We start from the raw sequence: 20,722 nt of genomic DNA, 5'->3' as shown, positions 1-20,722 counted from the left end.
GTAACACCCCCCCCACTGCCCAAAACACAGTAACACCCCCCCCCACTGCCCAAAACACAGTAACACCCCCCCACTGCCAAAAACACAGTAACAATCCCCCCACTGCCCAAAACACAGTAACACCCCCCCCCACTGCCCAAAACACAGTAACACCCCCCCACCCCACTGCCCAAAACACAGTAACACCCCCCCACTGCCCAAAACACAGTAACACCCCCCCCCAACTGCCCAAAACACACTAACACCCCCCCCACTGCCCAAAACACAGTAACACCCCCCCCACTGCCCAAAACACAGTAACACCCCCCCCCCACTGCCCAAAACACAGTAACCCCCCCCCCACTGCCCAAAACACAGTAACACCCCCCCCTCCCACATCATGGTAACACCCCCCCATTGCCTAAAACACAGTAACCCCTCCCCACAACACAGTTACACCTCCCCAAACACAGAAACACCACCCTTCCCCCAACTTTGTCATAGTAGTGTGTTACAACTGAGTGACATTTCATAGGGCAGTTAAGAGTCAACCACATTGCTGTGGGATCTGGAGTCACATATCAGCCAGACCAGATAAGGGCATCAGATTTCCTTCTCTAAAGGACATCAGTGAGCCAGATGGGTTTTTACAACAATCCAGTAGTTCCATTACTGACAGTAGCATTTTATTCCAGATTTATTTAATTAACTGAATTTAAATTCCCCAGCTGCCATGGTGGGATTTGAACTCACATCTCTGGATTATTAGTCTCAGCCTCAGGATTACCAGCCCAGTGATGTTACCACTATGTTACCATTCCCATTATGCAGTGAGCTAGAATGAAAAAGGATCTGGCCCAGGTGGATGGGAGGCAAAACAGCAAGTGAACAATGGGAGGCTTTCAAAGAGGAGATGGTTCGGGGACAGAGGAGACACATTTCTATTAGGGGAAAGGACGGGCATCCAAAGCTAGAGCCATCTGAATGACTAAACGTATAGAGGTTAAAATGACAAAAAAGGAACCATTTGACAAATGCAAGGTTCAGATACAGTGGGGAATCAAGCTGAATATAGAAAGTACAGAGGAGATCTAAAATATGGAATAAGAGGGTCAAAGAGAGAGTATGAAAATAGATTAGCAGCTAACATAAAGGGGAACCGAAAAGTCTTTTATAAACACATAACTAGTAAAAGAGTGGTCGAAGGAAGGGTTGGGTTGATTAGGGACCAAAAAGGAGATCTTGTGCAGGCAGAGGGCATGGCTGAGGTATTAAATGAGTCTGTTACAGCTGTCTTCACTAGAGAAGAGGATGCTACCAATGTAGCAGTAAAGAAGGAGGCAGTAGTGATATTGGATAGGACAAAAATCGATGAAGAGGAAGTACTTAAAAGGTTGGCAATCCTCAAAGTAGAAAGGTTACATGACCCTACATTACTGAGGGAAGTAAGGATGAAAATTGCGGAGGCTCTAGCCACAATCTTCCAATCCTCCTTGGATATCGGCGTGGTGCCAGAGGACTGCAGGACTGCAAATGTTACACCCCTGTTTAAAAAAGGGGCGAGAGATAAACCTGGAAACTACAGATCAGTGAGCCTAACGTCGGTGATAGGGAAACTTCTAGAAACAATAATCCGGGACAAAATTCATTGGCATTTGGGAAACTATGGGCTAATAACTGAAAGTCAGCACAGATTTGTTAAAGGCAGATCATGTTTGAGTAACTTGACCAAGGTTTTTGATGAAGTAATGGGGAGGGTTGATGAGGGTAGTGCGGTTGATGTTGTGCAGATGACTTACAAAAAGCGCTTGACAATGCACCACATAATAGAATTGTTAGCAAAATTAAAGCCTATGGGATTAATGGGACAGTGGCAGCATGTGTACATAATTGAGTAAGGGACAGAAAGCAGAGAGTAGTGGTGAACGATTGTTTTTCAGACTGGAGGTAAGTATCCAGTGGTGTTTTCCAGAAGTCGTTAGGACCACTGCTCTTTTTGGGCTGGATTTGGGTATACGGGGCATCATTTCATCATTTGCAGATGACACAAAACTTGGAGGAGAGTAGTAAAAGACTTCAGGTGATAATAGACAGACTGATGAAATGGGCAGCCACGTGGCAGATGGAATTTAATGCAGAGAAGTGTGAAGTGATATATTTTGGTAGGAAAAATAAAGAGAGGCAATATGAATGAAATGGTACAATTTTGAAGGGGATGCAGGAACAGAGAGACCTGGGGTGTATGTATACAAATCTTTGAAGGTGGCAGGAGAACATTGGAATACTGAAGTGTGGATGTAACGAAGGAATGGTTGTGGGTTTCAGCAGTAGATCAGCTGAGACATCCTTTCACCTCCGTAATATCACCCTGCTCCGCCCCTGCCTCAACTCATCTGCTGCTGAAACCCTCATCCATGCCTTTGTTGCCTCCAGACTTAACTATTCCAGTGTTCTCCTTGCCATCCTCACAACTTCCACCCTTCCTAAATGTCTCAGTTTAGACACTTTGAGCATGCTCTAGGCTACCTGACCTAACATCTCTTTATGTGGCTCTGTGTCAAATCTTTTTTGATAAGACTCTTGTGAAAAGCCTGGGAATGCTTTACTATGTTAAAGGAGCTATATAAATGCAAGTTGTTGTTGTTGACTTCAGAGGAGGTAGAGAAGGATCATACACTCAACATTTCTGGCTGAAGATAGTTATGAATGCTTCAGCCTTTCTTTTGCACTTAGGTGCTGGGCTCTGCCATCATTGAGGATGGAAATGTTCATGGAGACGCCTCCTTCTGTTAGTTGTTTAATTGTCCACCACCATTCATAACTGGATGTGGCAGGACTGCAGAGCTGTGATCTGATCCATTGGTTATGGGATCACTTAGCTCTGACCATAGCATGCTGCTTATGCTGGTTAACAGGCAGGTAGTCCTGTGTTGTAGCTTCTCCAGTTTGGTAGCTCATTTTTAGGTACACCTGGTGCTGCTCCCAGCATGTTCTTCTACACTCCTCATTGAACGGAGGTTGGTCAGCTTGCTTGGTGGTAATGAAGGAGTTAGAATATGCCAGGCCCTGAGCTTGCAGATTGTGTTGGAATACAATTCTGCAGCTGTGGATAGCCCAGAGCACCTTATGGCTGCCCAGTTTTGAGCTGCTAGGTCAATTATTAGTCTATTCCATATGGCACAGTGGTAGTGCCACACAATACGATGGTGGTTGTTCTCAGTGTGAAGGCAGAACTTGGTCTCCACATGGGCCAACTTGGTATCCTCTGCAAATTTGGAAAACATGCCACAATTTCTGAGTCTATATAATGGTGAACAACAGTGGTCCTGGCACGGATCCCTGCGGGACATCACTTCTCACTTCCTGCCAGTCTGAGAAACTTCACTTAGCTCATATCCTCTGATTTCTGTTTAGTAGTCATCTTTCCATCCATTCTACTACCTGGCCCTTGACTCCACATGGTCTGACTTGCGTCATCTTATAGACCATAATTACTGCAGAAACAGTACCAATGGTAGAGAGGGTGGATACTGAGTGCTGTGGCAGGGGCACTGTGAACTGGATTTCTCTGTCCCATGTGTTTTGAGGCATCACTAATAGTGTTTTTCACCTCCAAAATTAAAAAAAACTTGTTGCCAGTTTATTAAAGCCATTAACAGCCTCTCCAGTGGGACACACAAACAAAATGAGACCTCGTAAATTTCCCTCAGAATGAGGCCAGAACTCAAGTTACAAAACAGTTAGAATATATTTAGCAATGAACTCAGACACGGTGTGTCCTGAGATGCGAGTTAGTAACGGAAATGTATCAGCACCATGGCTGAGGACCCTGGCACACCGGTCTTTGTATAATTTATTTATTAAGTTTGTTTATTGAAAAATCAGACTGGTGGGTTATCTTCCGACCGAGGCTGGGTTCCCCAATGGGGGCTTTCTACGCGCGAGTCCTCCCCTGCACCACTGGGGTCTAGGGCGGAGACTGTTACACGGAGCAGTCATGTGCAATCATTTTTCATAGAATCATAGAAAAATTATGACAGAGGAGGCCATTCGGCCCATAATGTCCATGCCAGTCGAAAAAGAGCTAAACAGCCTATGCCCACCTTCCAGCACTAGGCCCGTAGTCCTGCAGGTTGCGGCTCTTCACGTGCACATCAAGAACTATTTAAATGTGATGAGGGTTTCTGCCTCTACCACCCTTTCAGGCAGTGAGTTCCAGACTCTCACCCTCCAGGGAAAGAAATGTTTCCTTATTTCCCCTCTAATCCTTTTACCATATACTTTAAATCTATAGCCCTGGTTATTGACCCTTCAGCTAAGGGAAATGTCCTTCCTATCCACTGTATCTAGGCCCCTCATAATTTTATACACCTCAATTAAATCTCTCCTCGGCCTCCTCTGTTCCAAGGAAAACAACCCCAGCCTACCCAATCCTTCCTCATAGCTAAAGTTTTCCGATCCTGGAAACAGCCTCTTCTCAGAACCCTTTCTAGTGCAATCACATACTTCCTGTAATGTGCTGACCAGAACTGCACACAGTAATCCAGCTGTGGCCAAACTAGTGTTGTATACAGTTCCAGCATAACTCCCCTTTCCGGGCTCCAAGGCCAGATGTGGATTTTTGTGGGGAGAGGAGTCCATGGGCTATGTATATATTCAGTGATCGATTTTTCAGCCCCTGCATAGTTACCTGAAGCGGCTGCTCCTCAAGTTTTGGTTACACTTCAGCACCATGCCCCTATTCTTCGATTGCCCGATGTGGAGGGTGATGGAGTGGAGATGTCGGATGAGTAAGTCAGAGGATCTTCTCCTGGACCTGCTCTTGGGTCTGGCAAAAACATAAAATTTGCAAGTCCAAGATGAGCGGGCCCATTGGGAGGTCACACTGGCTGCCTACCTCGCTTCCACGGTCTTGCCCGGCTGGCTGTGGAGAGGGACCATGTGGTGTCCATGTGGAAGGCTTGATAACTTTCGTGACCGGTGGGCACCGCAGGTTAAAGAGGTGATAATTGATCCTCACAATCACTTTATGATTTGTGTGTAAATAGTTATTACTATTTATTTCATATTTGTGGTATACGAGGGCACTTGCTTTAAAGATTTCTGTTCCCATCTGCTAACACTGGAGCAACTTGGTGTGACCCCCTACAGGTAGTGAAAAAAAACAATTTCAATCGGCTGACACAAAATAAATGTTATCTTCACCACCTGGGGCTTTCAATGAATGGAAGGATGTTTACCCAGAAACCCCCGCGAGGCTCAAAGTGGCCTATCAATGACTACAGGAGCCCAGTACGCAGGCGTGCGGCCGGTCTGTGCTCTGGGCATGCGCAGTGCCAGTGGTGAAGATCGTTTGTGACAGAAGATACGGTTCTGCGAGGCGCCGGGAGATTGTGGTCTGCGCGGAGGAATTGGACAGCCGGATACGCTGGGAAGCTTCATAAACAGGTCGCGAAAGCCTCAGGCACCGAATAAGAGCATAGAGGCACCGAATATGAGCGGACAGGCTCCGAATAAGAGCCCGCAGGCCCGTGTTTGCACCGCGGAGATAGGCCAGACCGCCCGGGTTCACTGGCCGCCATCTTGGACAGGGACGTTCAGGGCGGCTGTGCGGCCATAGTCGCAAAGGCTTTTCCCCGGTGACAAGCCCGGATTATTGCGACTGCGCGGCCATTTTCGTACAGGAGCAGAGAGTGGGCGGGGCTTCAGGGTCCCAGTACCCAGGAGAAAAACATTAATGCCTCATTGATTTTATTCTCACTTTCCACACAGCGGGTGTAGAACTGAACCCAACCAGAGCAGAGGGAGGGAGCAAACGGTGGAGGGGGGAGGGTAAAGAAATGTTGGAGATGGTGCGATGGGTTTGGATTTCAGCACAGCGAGGAGGGAGAGTGTGCGGGACAGGGATTTACAGCTTTGGGGGAACAATAGAGGGGAAAGACTGTGCCATAGAAATGAGAATTGTCTGTCTTCAATTTCTATCCTGCACTTCCAGTGCTGACTTTTGTAAAATCCTTTTACAGGATATTAGAAGGGGAGCATTTGCAGACGGAAAACCCAACCAAATATGTCAGATCTGACAGAGTCACTCCATTCATCAGGAGCTGGATATCATCGGCCTTTTAAAGTGGAAGGAGAAACATCGCACCATTCACAACGGGGAGAAACCGTACATGTGTGTGTGTGTGGATGAGGCTTCAACTGATTGTACAACCTGGAGAGACACAAGGACACCCACATCACGGAGAAACCATGGGAATGCGGAGATTGTGGGAAGGGATTCAATTGCCCCTCTGAGCTGGAAACTCATCGACGTCGTCACACCGGGGAGAGGCCGTTCACCTGCCCTGTGTGTGGGAAGGGATTCATTCGTTCAGCTCACCTTCTATCACACCAGCAAGTTCACACGAATGAGAGACCTTTTAAATGCTCTGACTGTGGGAACAGCTTTAAAATTTTAAACGACAGCAAAGAATGACTAAGAAAGCAATAAAGGATAGATTACGAAGGTAAACTTGCGCAAAACATAAAAACGGATAGTAAAAGCTTTTACAGATATATAAAACGGAAAAGAGTGACTAAAGTAAATGTTTGTCCCTTAGAAGATGAGAAGGGGGATTTAATAATGGCAAATGTGGAAATGGCTGAGACCTTAAACAATTATTTTGCTTCGGTCTTCACAGTGGAAGACACAGAAACCATGCCAGAAATTGCTGGTCACAGGAATGTGGGAAGGGAGGACCTGGAGACAATCACTATCACTAGCGGGGTAGTGCTGGACAGGCTAATGGGACTCAAGATTGACAAGTCCCCTGGTTCTGAGGAAATACATCCCAGGGTATTAAAAGAGATGGCGGAAGTTATAGCAGATGGATTCGTTTTAATCTACCAAAATTCCCTGGACTCTGGGGAGGTACCAGCGGATTGGAAAGCAGCTAATGTAACGGCTCTGTTTAAAAAAGGGGACAGACAAAAGGCAGGTAACTATAGGCCGGTTAGTTTAAAATCTGTAGTGGGGAAAATGCTTGAAACTATCATTAAGGAAGAAATAGCGGGACATCTAGATCGGAATAGTGCAATCAAGCAGACGCAGCATGGATTCATGAAGGGGAAATCATGTTTAACTAATTTACTGGAATTCTTTGAGGATATAACGAGCATGGTGGATAGAGGTGTACCGATGGATGTGGTGTATTTAGATTTCCAAAAGGCATTCGATAAGGTGCCACACAAAAGGTTACTGCAGAAGATAAAGGTACGTGGAGTCAGTGGAAATGTATTAGCATGGATAGAGTATTGGCTGGTTAACAGAAAGCAGAGAGTCAGGATAAATGGGTCCTTTTCGGGTTGGAAATCGGTGGTTAGTGGTGTGCCACAGGGATCGGTGCTGGGACCACAACTGTTTACAATATACATAGATGACCTGGAAGAGGGGACAGAGTGTAGTGTAACAAAATTTGCAGATGACACAAAGATTAGTGGGAAAGCGGGTTGTGTAGAGGACACAGAGAGGCTGCAAAGAGATTTAGATAGGTTAAGTGAATGGGCTAAGGTTTGGCAGATGGAATACAATGTCGGAAAGTGTGAGGTCATCCACCTTGGGAAAAAAAACAAAAAAAGGGAATACTATTTGAATGGGGAGAAATTACAACATGCTGCGGTGCAGAGGGACCTGGGGGTCCTTGTGCATGAATCCCAAAAAGTTAGTTTGCAGGTGCAGCAGGTAATCAGGAAGGTGAATGGAATGCTGGCCTTCATTGCGAGAGGGATGGAGTACAAAAGCAGGCAGGTCCTGCTGCAACCGTATAGGGTATTGGTGAGGCCGCACCTGGAGTACTGCGCGCAGTTTTGGTCGCCTTACTTAAGGAAGGATATACTGGCTTTGGAGGGGGTACAGAGACGATTCACTTGGTTGATTCCGGAGATGAGGGGGTTACCTAATGATGATAGATTGAGTAGACTGGGTCTTTACTCGTTGGAGTTCAGAAGGATGAGGGGTGATCTTATAGAAACATTTAAAATCATGAAAGGGATCGACAAGATAGAGGCAGAGAGGTTGTTTCCACTGGTAGGGGAGACTAGAACTAGGGGGCACAGCCTCAAAATACGGGGGAGCCAATTTAAAACCGAGTTGAGAAGGAATTTCTTCTCCCAGAGGGTTGTGAATCTGTGGAATTCTCTGCCCAGGGAAGCAGTTGAGGCTAGCTCATTGAATGTATTCAAGTCACAGATAGATAGATTTTTAACCAATAAGGGAATTAAGGGTTACGGGGACCAGCCGGATAAGTGGAGCTGAGTCCACGGCCAGATCAGCCATGATCTTATTGAATGGCAGAGCAGGCTCGAGGGGCTAGATGGCCTATTCCTGTTCCTAATTCTTATGTTCTTATGTAATGGATAATCTTTATCCAAGAATTATGTAAATTCTGGTGTCCCCGAGTCAATGTTGGGACTATTGCTCTTCTGAATATAGAGAAATTATCTGAGCTTTGGTGTATGGGCCACAAGATCAAAATCTGCAGATGGCTCACTTTGGTGATCATCATCATAGGCGGTCCCTCGAACGAGGATGACTTGCTTCCACATGAGTTCATAAATGTTTCAATGAAGGACCCGATGTACCAGTCCTGAACTCCAGGGGTGGAAGATGCCTGTGCGTGGATTTTTTTAAGGTGTGGTGACCATTGCACACCAGCCACCACACGGGCTTGACAGAGCTAGGCCTTTATCCAGTGCCAAGGGTTAAGCAGGACGACTGGAGACCTGCTCTGCTGCACGGACCTAGTGCGCACACATATCGCAGTGTGGGCTGGCCCGTGCTGCCCCAGGGCCCTTGGCTCTTCTGGGTGCCGTACCCGCATTAGCCGCACCCCCGCCACAAGCTCCCATCGCTCCTCCACCACAAACATTCGCCGCACCTCCGCCATGATCTCTCACCACCACTACCTTGATAGCCTTGCTTAGATAGGTCACATGGAAAACTTTGCAAATGCAATATTGCCAAGAATCAGGTGGTGTTGGTTGAAGGAGAAATGCTGGCCAGGAAATTGGGAGGCCTCCCAATAGTGCCGGGGGATCTTTTAATATCCAGGCAAACAGGGCCTCGGTTCAACTTCTCGTCTAAAAGGTGGCACTTCCGACACTGCAGCACTCCCTCAGTACTGCACTGAAACCTCAGCATGGATTTATGAAAGGGAAATCATGCTTGACAAATCTTCTGGAATTTTTTGAGGATGCAACTAGTAGAGTGGACAAGGGAGAACCAGTGGATGTGGTGTATTTGGACTTTCAAAAGGCTTTTGACAAGGTCCCACACAAGAGATTGGTGTGCAAAATTAAAGCACATGGTATTGGGGGTAATGTACTGACGTGGATAGAGAACTGGTTGGCAGACAGGAACCAGAGAGTCGGGATAAACGGGTCCTTTTCAGAATGGCAGGCAGTGACTAGTGAGGTGCCGCAGGGCTCAGTGCTGGGACCCCAGCTATTTACAATATACATTAATGATTTAGATGAAGGAATTGAGTGTAATATTTCCAAGTTTGCAGATGGCACTAAGCTGGGTGGTGGTGTGAGCTGTGAGGAGGCTGCTAAGAGGCTGCAGGATGACTTGGACAGGTTAGGTGAGTGGGCAAATGTATAGAAGATGCAGTATAATATGGATAAATGTGAGGTTATCCACTTTGGGGGCAAAAACACAAAGGCAGAATATTATCTGAATGGCGGCAGATTAGGAAAAGGGGAGGTGCAATGAGACCTGGGTGTCATGGTACATAAGTCATTGAAAGTTGGCATGCAGGTACAGCAGGCGGTGAAGAAGACAAATGGTATGTTAGCCTTCATAGCTAGGGGATTTGAGTATAGGAGCAGGGAGGTCTTACTGCAGTTGTACAGGGCCTGGAATATTGTGTTCAGTTTTGGTCTCCTAATCTGAGGAAGGACATTCTTGCTATTGAGGGAGTGCAGCGAATGTTCACCAGACTGATTCCCAGGATGGCAGGACTGACATATGAGGAGAGACTGGATCGACTATGCCTGTATTCACAGGAATTTAGAAGGATGAAAGGGGATCTCATAGAAACATATAAAATTCTGACGAACTGGACAGGTTAGATGCAGGAAGAATGTTCCCGATGTTGGGGAAGTCCAGAACCAGGGAACACAGTCTAAGGATAAGGGGTAAGCCATTTAGGACTGAGATGAGGAGAAACCTTTTCACTGAGAGAGTTGTTAACCTGTGAAATTCCCTACCGCAGAGAGTTGTTAGATACAGAGTAAAGCTTCCTCTACACTGTCCCGTCAAACACTCCCAGGGCATGTACACGGGCGTGTTACTAATGGCTTCCCTGGATCCCAAGGCTGGGAGCGGCGCTCTGGAAGTTATGGGGAGCTCGGACTTGTCCATGATAATAACCAACAGCAAGAGAACTGAAATAATCCAGAGTAATGAGGTGTTGGTCATGGCTCAGTGGTAACATTCTTGTCTCTGAGTCAGTAGATTGTGGATTGAAGTCCACCTCCAGAGCCTTGAGCATAAAATCTAGGCCGGCATTCCAATGCAATACAGAGGGAGCGCTGCACTGTCAGAGGTGCCGTCTTTCACATGAGACGTTCAATCAAGGCCCCATCTGACCTCTCAAATGGGCGTAAATGATCCCATGACATTATTCAAAGAAAAAGGGAGTTTACCCCAGTGTCCCTCAACCAACATCACTAAAACAGATTATCTGGCCATTATCACATTGTTGTTTGTGGGAGCCTGCTGTGTGCAAATTGGTTGCTGCATTTCCTCCATTACAACAGTGACTGCACTTAAAAAGCACTTGCTTGTCAAGTGCTTTGGCATGAAAAGCACTTTATAAATACAAGTCTTCCTTTAACAAAGGAGAAAAGGCTCAAAAATGGAACAGGATATCAATTAGTCTCCTCTTGGAGAAATCAAGGAATCGACTGTATGTTGGAAACAAAGCTGATTTATTTGAGAGTTGTTTGACAGAGGGTGCAGAAAAGATATACAAGAATGGTTCCAAGGCTGAGGGACTTCAGTCATGTGGATATACTGCAGAAGCTGGGGTTGTTCTCCTTACAGCAGAGAAGATTGAGAGGAGATTTGATAGAGGTGTTCAAGATCATGAGGGGTATAGACAGAGTGGATCCAGAGGACACAGATTTAAGGTGATTGGCAAAAGAACCAAAGGCGACATTAGGAAAAACTTTTTTTACGCAGCGAGTGGTTAGGATCTGGAATGCACTCCTGAAAGGGTGGGAGGCAGATTCAATTGTCGCTTTCAAAAGGGAATTGGATAAGTACCTGAAGGAAAAAATTCACAGGGTTACGGGGCAAGGGCGGGGGAGTGGGACTAGCTGAGGTGTTCTTGCAGAGAGCCTGCATGGGCTTGATGGGTCGAAAGCTGTAACCATTCTATGATTCTAAGCTTTCCAGAAAATTAAACTCCAGCCCAGTTATAGGGATTAATTACATCAGTGGCAACAAACCCCTTCTGTCCAAGTGAACACGGTTCAGTCCTGGATGTGATTAACAGCAGAATCCACACCTGCAGTGTGAACTCGCTGGTGTCTCAGTAGGTGGGACGACTGAATGAATCCCTTCCCACACTCAAAGCAGGTGAACGGCATCTCCGCAGCGTGAGTGCGTTGGTGTGCCAGCAGGTTGAATGAACGAGTGAATCTCTTCCCACACTCAGAACAGGTGTACAGCCTCTCCCCAGTGTGAGTGCGTTGGTGTGTCATCAGATCCTTTCTGCTTTTAAAGCTCTTCTCACAGTCAGAACATTTAAACAGTCTCTTATTGATGTGAACAAGTTGGTGTTCAGTGAGCTGGGATGAACGGGTGCATGCCTTCCCACACACAGAACAGGTAAAATGTTTCTCCCCGGTGTGAACAGGTTGGTGTGCAGTGAGCTGGCATGAATGAGCGAATTCCATACCACACATGGAACACGTGAACGGCCTTTCCGGTGTGAACTCGCTGGTGTTCAGTGAGGATGGATGAATGAGCGAATCCCTTCCCACACACAGAGCAGATGAACGGCCTCTCCCCGCTGTGAACTCGCTGGTGTCTCAGCTGATGAGATGATTTAACAAACCCTTTCCCACGTATGGAGCAGATGAATGGTCTCTCCCCAGTATGAACTCACTGGTGTCCAGTGAGGCGTGAAGAACAAGTGAGTCCCTTCCCACACACGGAGCAGATGAATGGTTTCTCCCCAGTGTGAACTCGCTGGTGCTCAGTGAGGTTGGATGACTGCCTGAACCTCTTCTCGCAGTAAGAGCAACTGAATGGCCTCTCCCCAGTGTGAACTCGTTGGTGTTGATTTAGTTCACGAGAGGTTTTAAAGCTGTTCCCACAGTCAGAGCATTTAAAAGGTCTCTCATTCGTGTGAACTCGCTGGTGTGATAGAAGGTGAGCTGAACGAATGAATCCCTTCCCACACACAGGGCAGGTGAACGGCCTCTCCCCGGTGTGACGACGTCGATGAGTTTCCAGCTCAGAGGGGCAATTGAATCCCTTCCCACAATCTCCACATTCCCATGGTTTCTCCGTGATGTGGGTGTCCTTGTGTCTCTCCAGGTTGGACGATCAGTTGAAGCCTCGTCCACACACACACACGTGTACGGTTTCTCCCCGTTGTGACTGGTGCGATGTTTCTCCTTCCACTTTAAAAGGCCGATGATATCCAGCTCCTGATGAATGGAGTGACTCTGTCAGATCTTGACATATTTGGTTGGGTTTTCCGTCTGCAAATGCTCCCCTTCTAATATCCTGTAAAAGGATTTTACAAAAGTCAGCACTGGAAGTGCAGGATAGAAATTGAAGACAGACAATTCTCATTTCTATGGCACAGTCTATTGTTTCCCCAAAGCAGTAAATCCCTGTCCCGCACACTCTCCCTCCTCGCTGTGCTGAAATCCAAACCCATCGCGCCATCTCCAACATTTCTTTACCCTCCCCCCTCCACCGTTTGCTCCCTCCCTCTGCTCTGGTTGGGTTCAGTTCTACACCCGCTGTGTGGAAAGTGAGAATAAAATCAATGAGGCATTAATGTTTTTCTCCTGGGTACTGGGACCCTGAAGCCCCGCCCACTCTCTGCTCCTGTACGAAAATGGCCGCGCAGTCGCAATAATCTGGGCTTGTCACCGGGGAAAAGCCTTTGCGAATATGGCCGCACAGCCACCCTGAACGTCCCTGTCCAAGATGGAGGTCAGTGAACCCGGGCGCTCGGGCCTATCTCCGCGGTGCAAACACGGGCCTGCGGGCTCTTATTCGGAGCCTGTCCGCTCATATTCGGTGCCTATGTGCTCTTATTCGGTGCCTGAGGCTTTCGCGACCTGTTTATGAAGCTTCCCAGCGTATCCGGCTGTCCAATTCCTCCGTTCAGACCACAATCTCCCGGCGCCTCGCAGAACCGTATCTTCTGTCACAAACCATCTTCACCACTGGCACTGCGCATGCCCAGAGCACAGACCGGCCGCGCGCCTGCGTACTGGGCTCCTGTAGTCATTGATAGGCCACTTTGAGCCACGCGGGGGTTTCTGGGTAAACATCCTTCCATTCATTGAAAGCCCCAGGTGGTGAAGATAACATTTATTTTGTGTCAGCCGATTGAAATTGTTTTTTTCACTACCTGTAGGGGGTCACACTAAGTTGCTCCAGTGTTAGCAGATGGGAACAGAAATCTTTAAAGCAAGTGCCCTCGTATACCACAAATATGAAATAAATAGTAATAACTGTTTACACACAAATCATAAAGTGATTGTGAGGATCAATTATCACCTCTTTAACCTGCGGTGCCCACCGGTCACGAAAGGTATCAAACCTTCCACATGGACACCACATGGTCCCTCTCCATAGCCAGCCGGGCAAGACCGTGGAAGCGAGGTAGGCAGCCAGTGTGACCTCCCAATGGGTCCGCTCATCTTGGACTTGCAAATTTTATGTTTTTGCCAGACCCAAGAGCAGGTCCAGGAGAAGATCCTCTGACTTACTCACCCGACATCTCCACTCTATCACCCTCCACATCGGGCGATCGAAGATTAGGGGCATGGTGCTGAAGTGTAACCAAAACTTGAGGAGCAGCCGCTTCAGGTAACTATGCAGGGGCTGAAAAATCGATCACTGAATATATACATGGCCCATGGACTCCTCTCCCCACAAAAATCCACATCTGGCCTTGGACCCTGGAATGGGGAGTTATGCTGGAACTGTATACAACCCTAGTTAGACCACAGCTGGATTACTGTGTGCAGTTCTGGTCACCACATTACAGGAAGTATGTGATTGCACTAGAAAGGGTTCCGAGGAGATTTGCGAGGCTGTTTCCAGGACCGGAAAACTTTAGCTATGAGGAAGGATTGGGTAGGCTGGGGTTGTTTTCCTTGGAACAGAGGAGGCCGAGGAGAGATTTAATTGAGCTGTATAAAATTATGAGGGGCCTAGATACAGTGGATAGGAAGGACATTTCCCTTAGCTGAAGGGTCAATAACCAGGGCTATAGATTTAAAGTATATGGTAAAAGGATTAGAGGGGAAATTAGTAAACATTTCTTTCCCTGGAGGGTGAGAGTCTGGAACACACTGCCTGAAAGGGTGGTAGAGGCAGAAACCTTCATCACAGTGCATTACTGAGGGAGTGCTGCAGTGTCGGAAGTGCCATCTTTTAGACGAGAAGTTGAACCGAGGCCCTGTTTGCCTGGATATTAAAAGATCCCCCGGCACTATTGGGAGGCCTTCCAATTTCCTGGCCAGCATTTCTCCTTCAACCAACACCACCTGATTCTTGGTAATATTGCATTTGCAAAGTTTTCCATGTGACCTATCTAAGCAAGGCTATCAAGGTAGTGGTGGTGAGAGATCATGGCGGAGGTGTGGCGAATGTTTGTGGTGGAGGAGCGATGGGAGATCGTGGCGGGGGTACGGCTAATGAGGGTACGGCACCCAGAAGAGCCGAGGGCCCAGGGGCAGCACGGGCCAGCCCACACTGCGATATGTGTGCGCACTAGGTCCGTGCAGTAGAGCAGGTCTCCAGTCGTCCTGCTTAACCCTTGGCACTGGATAAAGGCCTAGCTCTGTCAAGCCCGTGTGGTGGCTGGTGTGCAATGGTCACCACACCTTAAAAAAATCCACGCACAGGCATCTTCCACCCCTGGAGTTCAGGACTGGTACATCGTTACATGTATATACAAAGCGATCCTGGCCCTGGTTGTGAAGTTCCACCAGCATGCACGTGGTTGACCACTTAGCCCGTCTCAGTGATGAAAACTCCATGTGTTTGTCCCTTGCCAGCATGAGAAAGGCATCACGCCCATCCATCAGGTCGCATGCGATGAGCGGGTCAGGATCTAGGATGGTTGGCAGTGAGTTTGAGTTAGGACCTGCAATCAGACGGATCACGAAAAACACCTCCTTGTGCTTTTCCATGGTGGCAGAGAGTTTCTGGGAGAGGTCGTTGGACACGTTGGACATTTCCGGTTTCTTCTTGTGACCTCGCTCTTATTCTTACTCGTTTTCTTCTTTTTTTTTCTTGGCACTCTTGCTGTCCCCCTTCTTTCCATCAGTGCTCTCACTAGGGGTGTTGTTTTCCTCTCTCTTATGTTCCTCTTCTTCCTGCTCCAGCTCTTTGATGCTTTCCTCCAACACATTCGGCCAGAAGTCACCTTCAAAATATGGCAACTCCTTTGCGCTGGTCAATCTATTCTCTGTTGCCTGCTTAAATATATCCTTATAATCAAGAATTATTCGCTCTGTCACTGCCTTGTCGAATATCTTTTTGTACCACTCCTGCAGTCTTTTGGGCTCAGGGATTTTCTGGTCCAGCGGATGGCAGTGAAAACTGTAATCATCACCTTCACTTGGAGGACAAGCCTAAATATGCCCCGCTGTGTATCCCAATTTCCTTATGTATTCTAAGTATCCAATCAGGATTTCATGATAGACGGCTGTTCGCAGACATCGAGGGCGGAAGAAATGTACACTGTCAAGGTATGATATGTACACACGTCTCTGATTGGGCGGAGGACAGTCTGAACCGTACTCCTGCACATGTATGCCAAAGAAACACACGTCCACACCATCAATCTCTTCAAAGGCAAACAAAGCTTTTGTTCGCTAAGGTTAAGACTCTGCCATCTCTCCATTATCAACAAACCTCCCTGGCTTGACTTCCACAGTTTTATCTGAACTGTGCACCATAAGAACATAAGAACATAAGAATTAGGAACAGGAGTAGGCCATCTAGCCCCTCGAGCCTGCTCCGCCATTCAATAAGATCATGGCTGATCTGGCCGTGGTCTCAGCTCCACTTACCCGCCCGCTCCCCGTAACCCTTAATTCCCCTATTGGTTAAAAATCTATCTATCTGTGACTTGAATACATTCAACGAGCTAGCCTCAACTGCTTCCTTGGGCAGAGAATTCCACAGATTCACAACCCTCTGGGAGAAGAAATTCCTTCTCAACTCGGTTTTAAATTGGCTCCCCCGTATTTTAAGGCTGTGCCCCCTAGTTCTAGTCTCCCCTACCAGTGGAAACAACCTCTCTGCCTCTATCTTGTCTATCCCTTTCATTATTTTAAATGTTTCTATAAGATCACCCCTCATCCTTCTGAACTCCAACGAGTAAAGACCCAGTCTACTCGGACCGTGCACTCGCCAGCCTCCGGCTGATTCTGTCTGCGGAGGAATTCGTTAATACGAGTTTCCAGATGAATACCCAGCTTAGTGGTTGGTAACCTTTTTGCACAGAATTTATTTTCTTTCCTCGTTTTCCCAGTTTTCTTTAAACAGGCATCACAAACAAAACCTGAGAGCCAAATAAGTTCATGGTGAAGGACACAGATCTGATGCATTTTCCGACCACATTCAGTACATTCAACAAATATTTCAGGGTCCAGTGTATCATTTTTCTTCTTCGAGAACTGTTCCTTTGAAATAGTCGTTTGAGGCTGTGAAGGATCATCACCCAGGGAGACAGTCTCTCCCTGGATCTCATTGAAACATTTCTCACAGAAGTGATATTTGTTTTGATAACTGTAATAGGTAGCATCCCGAGGGATTGTACATAACTGTTTTCCATAGTAACAGAAGGTCTGCGGAGAAAATTCCAGCTTTCTACCACAGCAATATCCCAGATTTTGCATGACAGGGTCGATCTCCAGCTCGAAGGCCTCTGCCAGCTTCGTACAGTAGTTATACACACGCGACGACTTGCAGTCAGAATCAGGGGAAGTCATAGCGGGGAACAAAGAAATGGCAGACCATTGAACAAGTACTTTGGTTCGGTATTCACTAAGGAGGACACAAACAACCTTCTGGATATAAAAGGGGTCAGAGGATCTAGTAAGAAGGAGGAACTGAGGGAAATCCTTATTATAGTCATGAAATTGTGTTGGGGAAATTGATGGGATTGAAGGCCGATAAATCCCCAGGGCCTGATGGACTGCATGCCAGAGTATTTAAGGAGGTGGCCTTGGAAATAGCGGATGCACTGACAGTCATTTTCCAACATTTCATAGACTCTGGATCAGTTCCTATGGAGTGGAGGGTAGCCAATGTAACCCCACTTTTTAAAAAAGGAGGGAGAGAGAAAACAGGGAATTATAGACCGGTCAGCCTGACATCGGTAGTGGGTAAAATGATGGAATCAATTATTAAGGATGTCATAGCAGCGCATTTGGAAAGGAGGTGACATGATAGGTCCAAGTCAGCATGGATTTATGAAAGGGAAATCATGCTTGACAAATCTTCTGGAATTTTTTGAGGATGTTTCCAGTAGAGTGGACAAGGGAGAACCAGTTGATTTGGTGTATTTGGACTTTCAGAAGGCTTTCGACAAGGTCCCACACAAGAGATTAATGTGCAAAGTTAAAGCACATGGGATTGGTGATAGTGTGCTGACATGGATTGAGGACTGGTTAGCAGACAGGAAGCAAAGAGTAGGAGTAAATGGGAAATTTTCAGAATGGCAGGCAGTGAGTGACTAGTGGGGTACCGCAAGGTTCTGTGCTGGGGCCCCAGCTGTTTACATTGTACATTAATGATTTGGACGAGGGAATTAAATGTAGTATCTCCAAATGTGCAGATGACACTAAGTTGGGTGGCAGTGTGAGCTGCGAGGAGGATGCTACGAGGCTGCAGAGTGACTTGGATAGGTTAGGTGAGTGGGCAAAATAATGGCAGATGAAGTATAATGTGGATAAATGTGAGGTTATCCACTTTGGTGGTAAAAACAGAGAGACAGACTATTATCTGAATGGTGACAGATTAGGAAAAGGGGAGGTGCAACGAGACCTGGGTGTCATGGTACATCAGTCATTGAACATTGGCATGCAGGTACAGCAGGCAGTTAAGAAAGCAAATGGCTTGTTGGCCTTCATAGCCAGGGGATTTGAGTACAGGGGCAGGGAGGTGTTACTACAGTTGTAGAGGGCCTTGGTGAGGCCACATCTGGAGTATTGTGTACAGTTTTGGTCTCCTAACTTGAGGAAGGACATTCTTGCTATTGAGGGAGTGCAGCGAAGATTTACCAGACTGATTCCCGGGATGGCGGGACTGACATATCAAGAAAGACTGGATCAACTGGGCTTGTATTCACTGGAGTTCAGAAGAATGAGAGGGGATCTCATAGAAACATTTAAAATTCTGACGGGTTTAGACAGGTTAGATGCAGGAAGAATGTTCCCAATGTTGGAGAAGTCCAGAACCAGGGATCACAGTCTAAGGATAAGGGGTAAGCCATTTAGGACTGAGATGAGGAGAAACTTCTTCACCCAGAGAGTGGTGAACCTGTGGAATTCTCTACCACAGAAAGTTGTTGAGGCCAATTCACTAAATATATTCAAAAATGAGTTAGATACAGTCCTTATTTTACTAGGGGGATCAAGGAGTATGGCGATAAAGCAGGAATGGGGTACTGAAGTTGCATGTTCAGCCATGAACTCATTGAATGGCGGTGCAGGCTCGAAGGGCCGAATGGCCTACTCCTGCACCTATTTTCTATGTTTCTATGTTTCTATACAGCCAGGCATTGTTGAACATTAACCAAATGTCATCCACATACTGCCATGTCTCCTGGTACCGGCCAGTGTCCAGCTTGCGCTTGATTGTAGACAAATCCATTGGCGTCTTTACGATATCAAAGTAGTCAGGAATACCCAGGAGTTGGGGATCTACAGGTTGCCGGAAAGGATGTGACTCAGGCTCTGACGGTAAAGTGCTTCCAGTGTCAGCATTAGCCTGCCGCAACTCTTCTGGCTTGAAAATCTTCTTACGTGACTGTCCACTCGCAGGGGATGATTGAGTCGCCAAGCTTGTGCTAACTTCTTCTTCTTTTGCTTCACCTTTCACCTCTGGTTTCTTCTCACCAGCCTCCATTGGCTCCTGTTTACACTCTTCGGTTGTGGGTTCTTCCTTTACCTTCTGTTTGATTTCCTGCTTTGGTGCCACAGGTTTCGGCTCAGTTTCTTCCTTCTCTTGCTTTTCCTCCATCTTTACATCAGACACTGGTGCTTCAGGAGCTGGCTGCTGAGAGTTGGGATCTGTACTGCTGACTGATGCTGGAGTTGATACGCGACCATCGGCACTCACTGCCAACTGTGAAAGTGGAGTACTGGGATGCTGAGACTGTATCGGTGAGATGGTTGTAGGGGTTGTTGGGGTTGTATTTTGCTGCTGTGCTGATGGGGGTCGAGGTGGCGGTCGCTGCTGCTGCTGTTCCCGCTCACGTTGCTGCTGTTCCCGCTCCCACTGCTCCCACTCACGTTGCTGCTGCTCCCACTCACGTTGCTGCTGTTCCCGTTCCCACTGCTCCCACTCACATTGCTGCTGTTCCCGCTCCCACTGCTCCCACTCACGTTGCTGCTGCTCCCACTCACGTTGCTGCTGTTCCCGCTCCCACTGCTCCCACTCACGTTGCTGCTGTTCCCGCTCCCACTGCTCCCACTCACGTTGCTGCTGTTCCCGCTCCCACTGCTCCCACTCACGTTGCTGCTGTTCCCGCTCCCACTGCTCCCACTCACGTTGCTGCTGTTCCCGCTCCCACTGCTCCCGCTCACGTTGCTGCTGTTCCCGCTCACGTTGCTGCTGTTCCCGCTCCCGCTGCTCCCACTCACGTTGCTGCTGTTCCCGCTCCCACTGCTCACACTCACGTTGCTCCCACTCCCGTTCTCGTTGCTGCTGCTCCTGCTCCCACTGCTCCCTCTCCCGATGCTGCTTCTGTCCAGCGGTCACCTGGGTCTGTGGGGAGACTGGTGGAGGAGGAGGAAGCTGCGTTTGTTGCGGTGTCTGGACTTGTGAAGGAGGGGGAGGCATTGTCTGGGCCGCGAGTTTGGTGATGGTGTCTGTTGCCGCGGTTGGGGAGGAATGCTAGGTGGTGGCTGGTGAGGGGTGGGTGGGAGGCTTCTTGGCCCAGGGGATGGGGAATTCTGATGAAATGAAGACTGAGAAAGAGGTGATGGGCAGTTGAATTGGGCACTCTTGGCTCCTGGCTGCATGGAAGCGGAACTGTTTACAGGTCGTGAGGGGTTTTGAGCCGCAGACATGACAGGCTGGTTGCTGGCCTGTGTCATGGTGGTGCTGCCAGTGTTCATTCCAGGAGGGGATACGGGAAACTGGTTCGGCGATAGGAATTGATTCTAAGCAGGATGCTGTGCAACCATAGGCCGTTCCATTCGGGAAGTGGTTAATCCCATCTGGTTCATAGGTCCTGTTTGGGTCATCTGTCCTAGATGT

General features: G+C 47.7%; 1 protein-coding gene across 1 annotated transcript in view; it reads right to left on the bottom strand.

Annotated features, from left to right (window-relative positions):
* LOC139274112 (uncharacterized) overlaps positions 1 to 20,722 on the bottom strand; it is a 438,299-nt gene that overhangs the window by 129,581 nt on the left and 287,996 nt on the right. Inside the window, 7 exon segments of the mRNA XM_070891155.1 lie at positions 11,501 to 11,953; positions 11,955 to 12,603; positions 12,606 to 12,684; positions 15,181 to 15,371; positions 15,564 to 15,804; positions 16,630 to 17,199; positions 19,049 to 20,238. Coding sequence (XP_070747256.1) covers positions 11,501 to 11,953; positions 11,955 to 12,603; positions 12,606 to 12,684; positions 15,181 to 15,371; positions 15,564 to 15,804; positions 16,630 to 17,199; positions 19,049 to 20,238 — 3,373 coding nt within the window.

This window comes from Pristiophorus japonicus, chromosome 9 (genome assembly GCF_044704955.1).
Source record: "Pristiophorus japonicus isolate sPriJap1 chromosome 9, sPriJap1.hap1, whole genome shotgun sequence".
In the NCBI taxonomy this organism is placed as follows: Eukaryota; Metazoa; Chordata; class Chondrichthyes; family Pristiophoridae; genus Pristiophorus; species Pristiophorus japonicus.
Note: the sequence above shows the minus strand (reverse complement) of the source record. Positions and strands in the feature narration are given on the sequence as shown.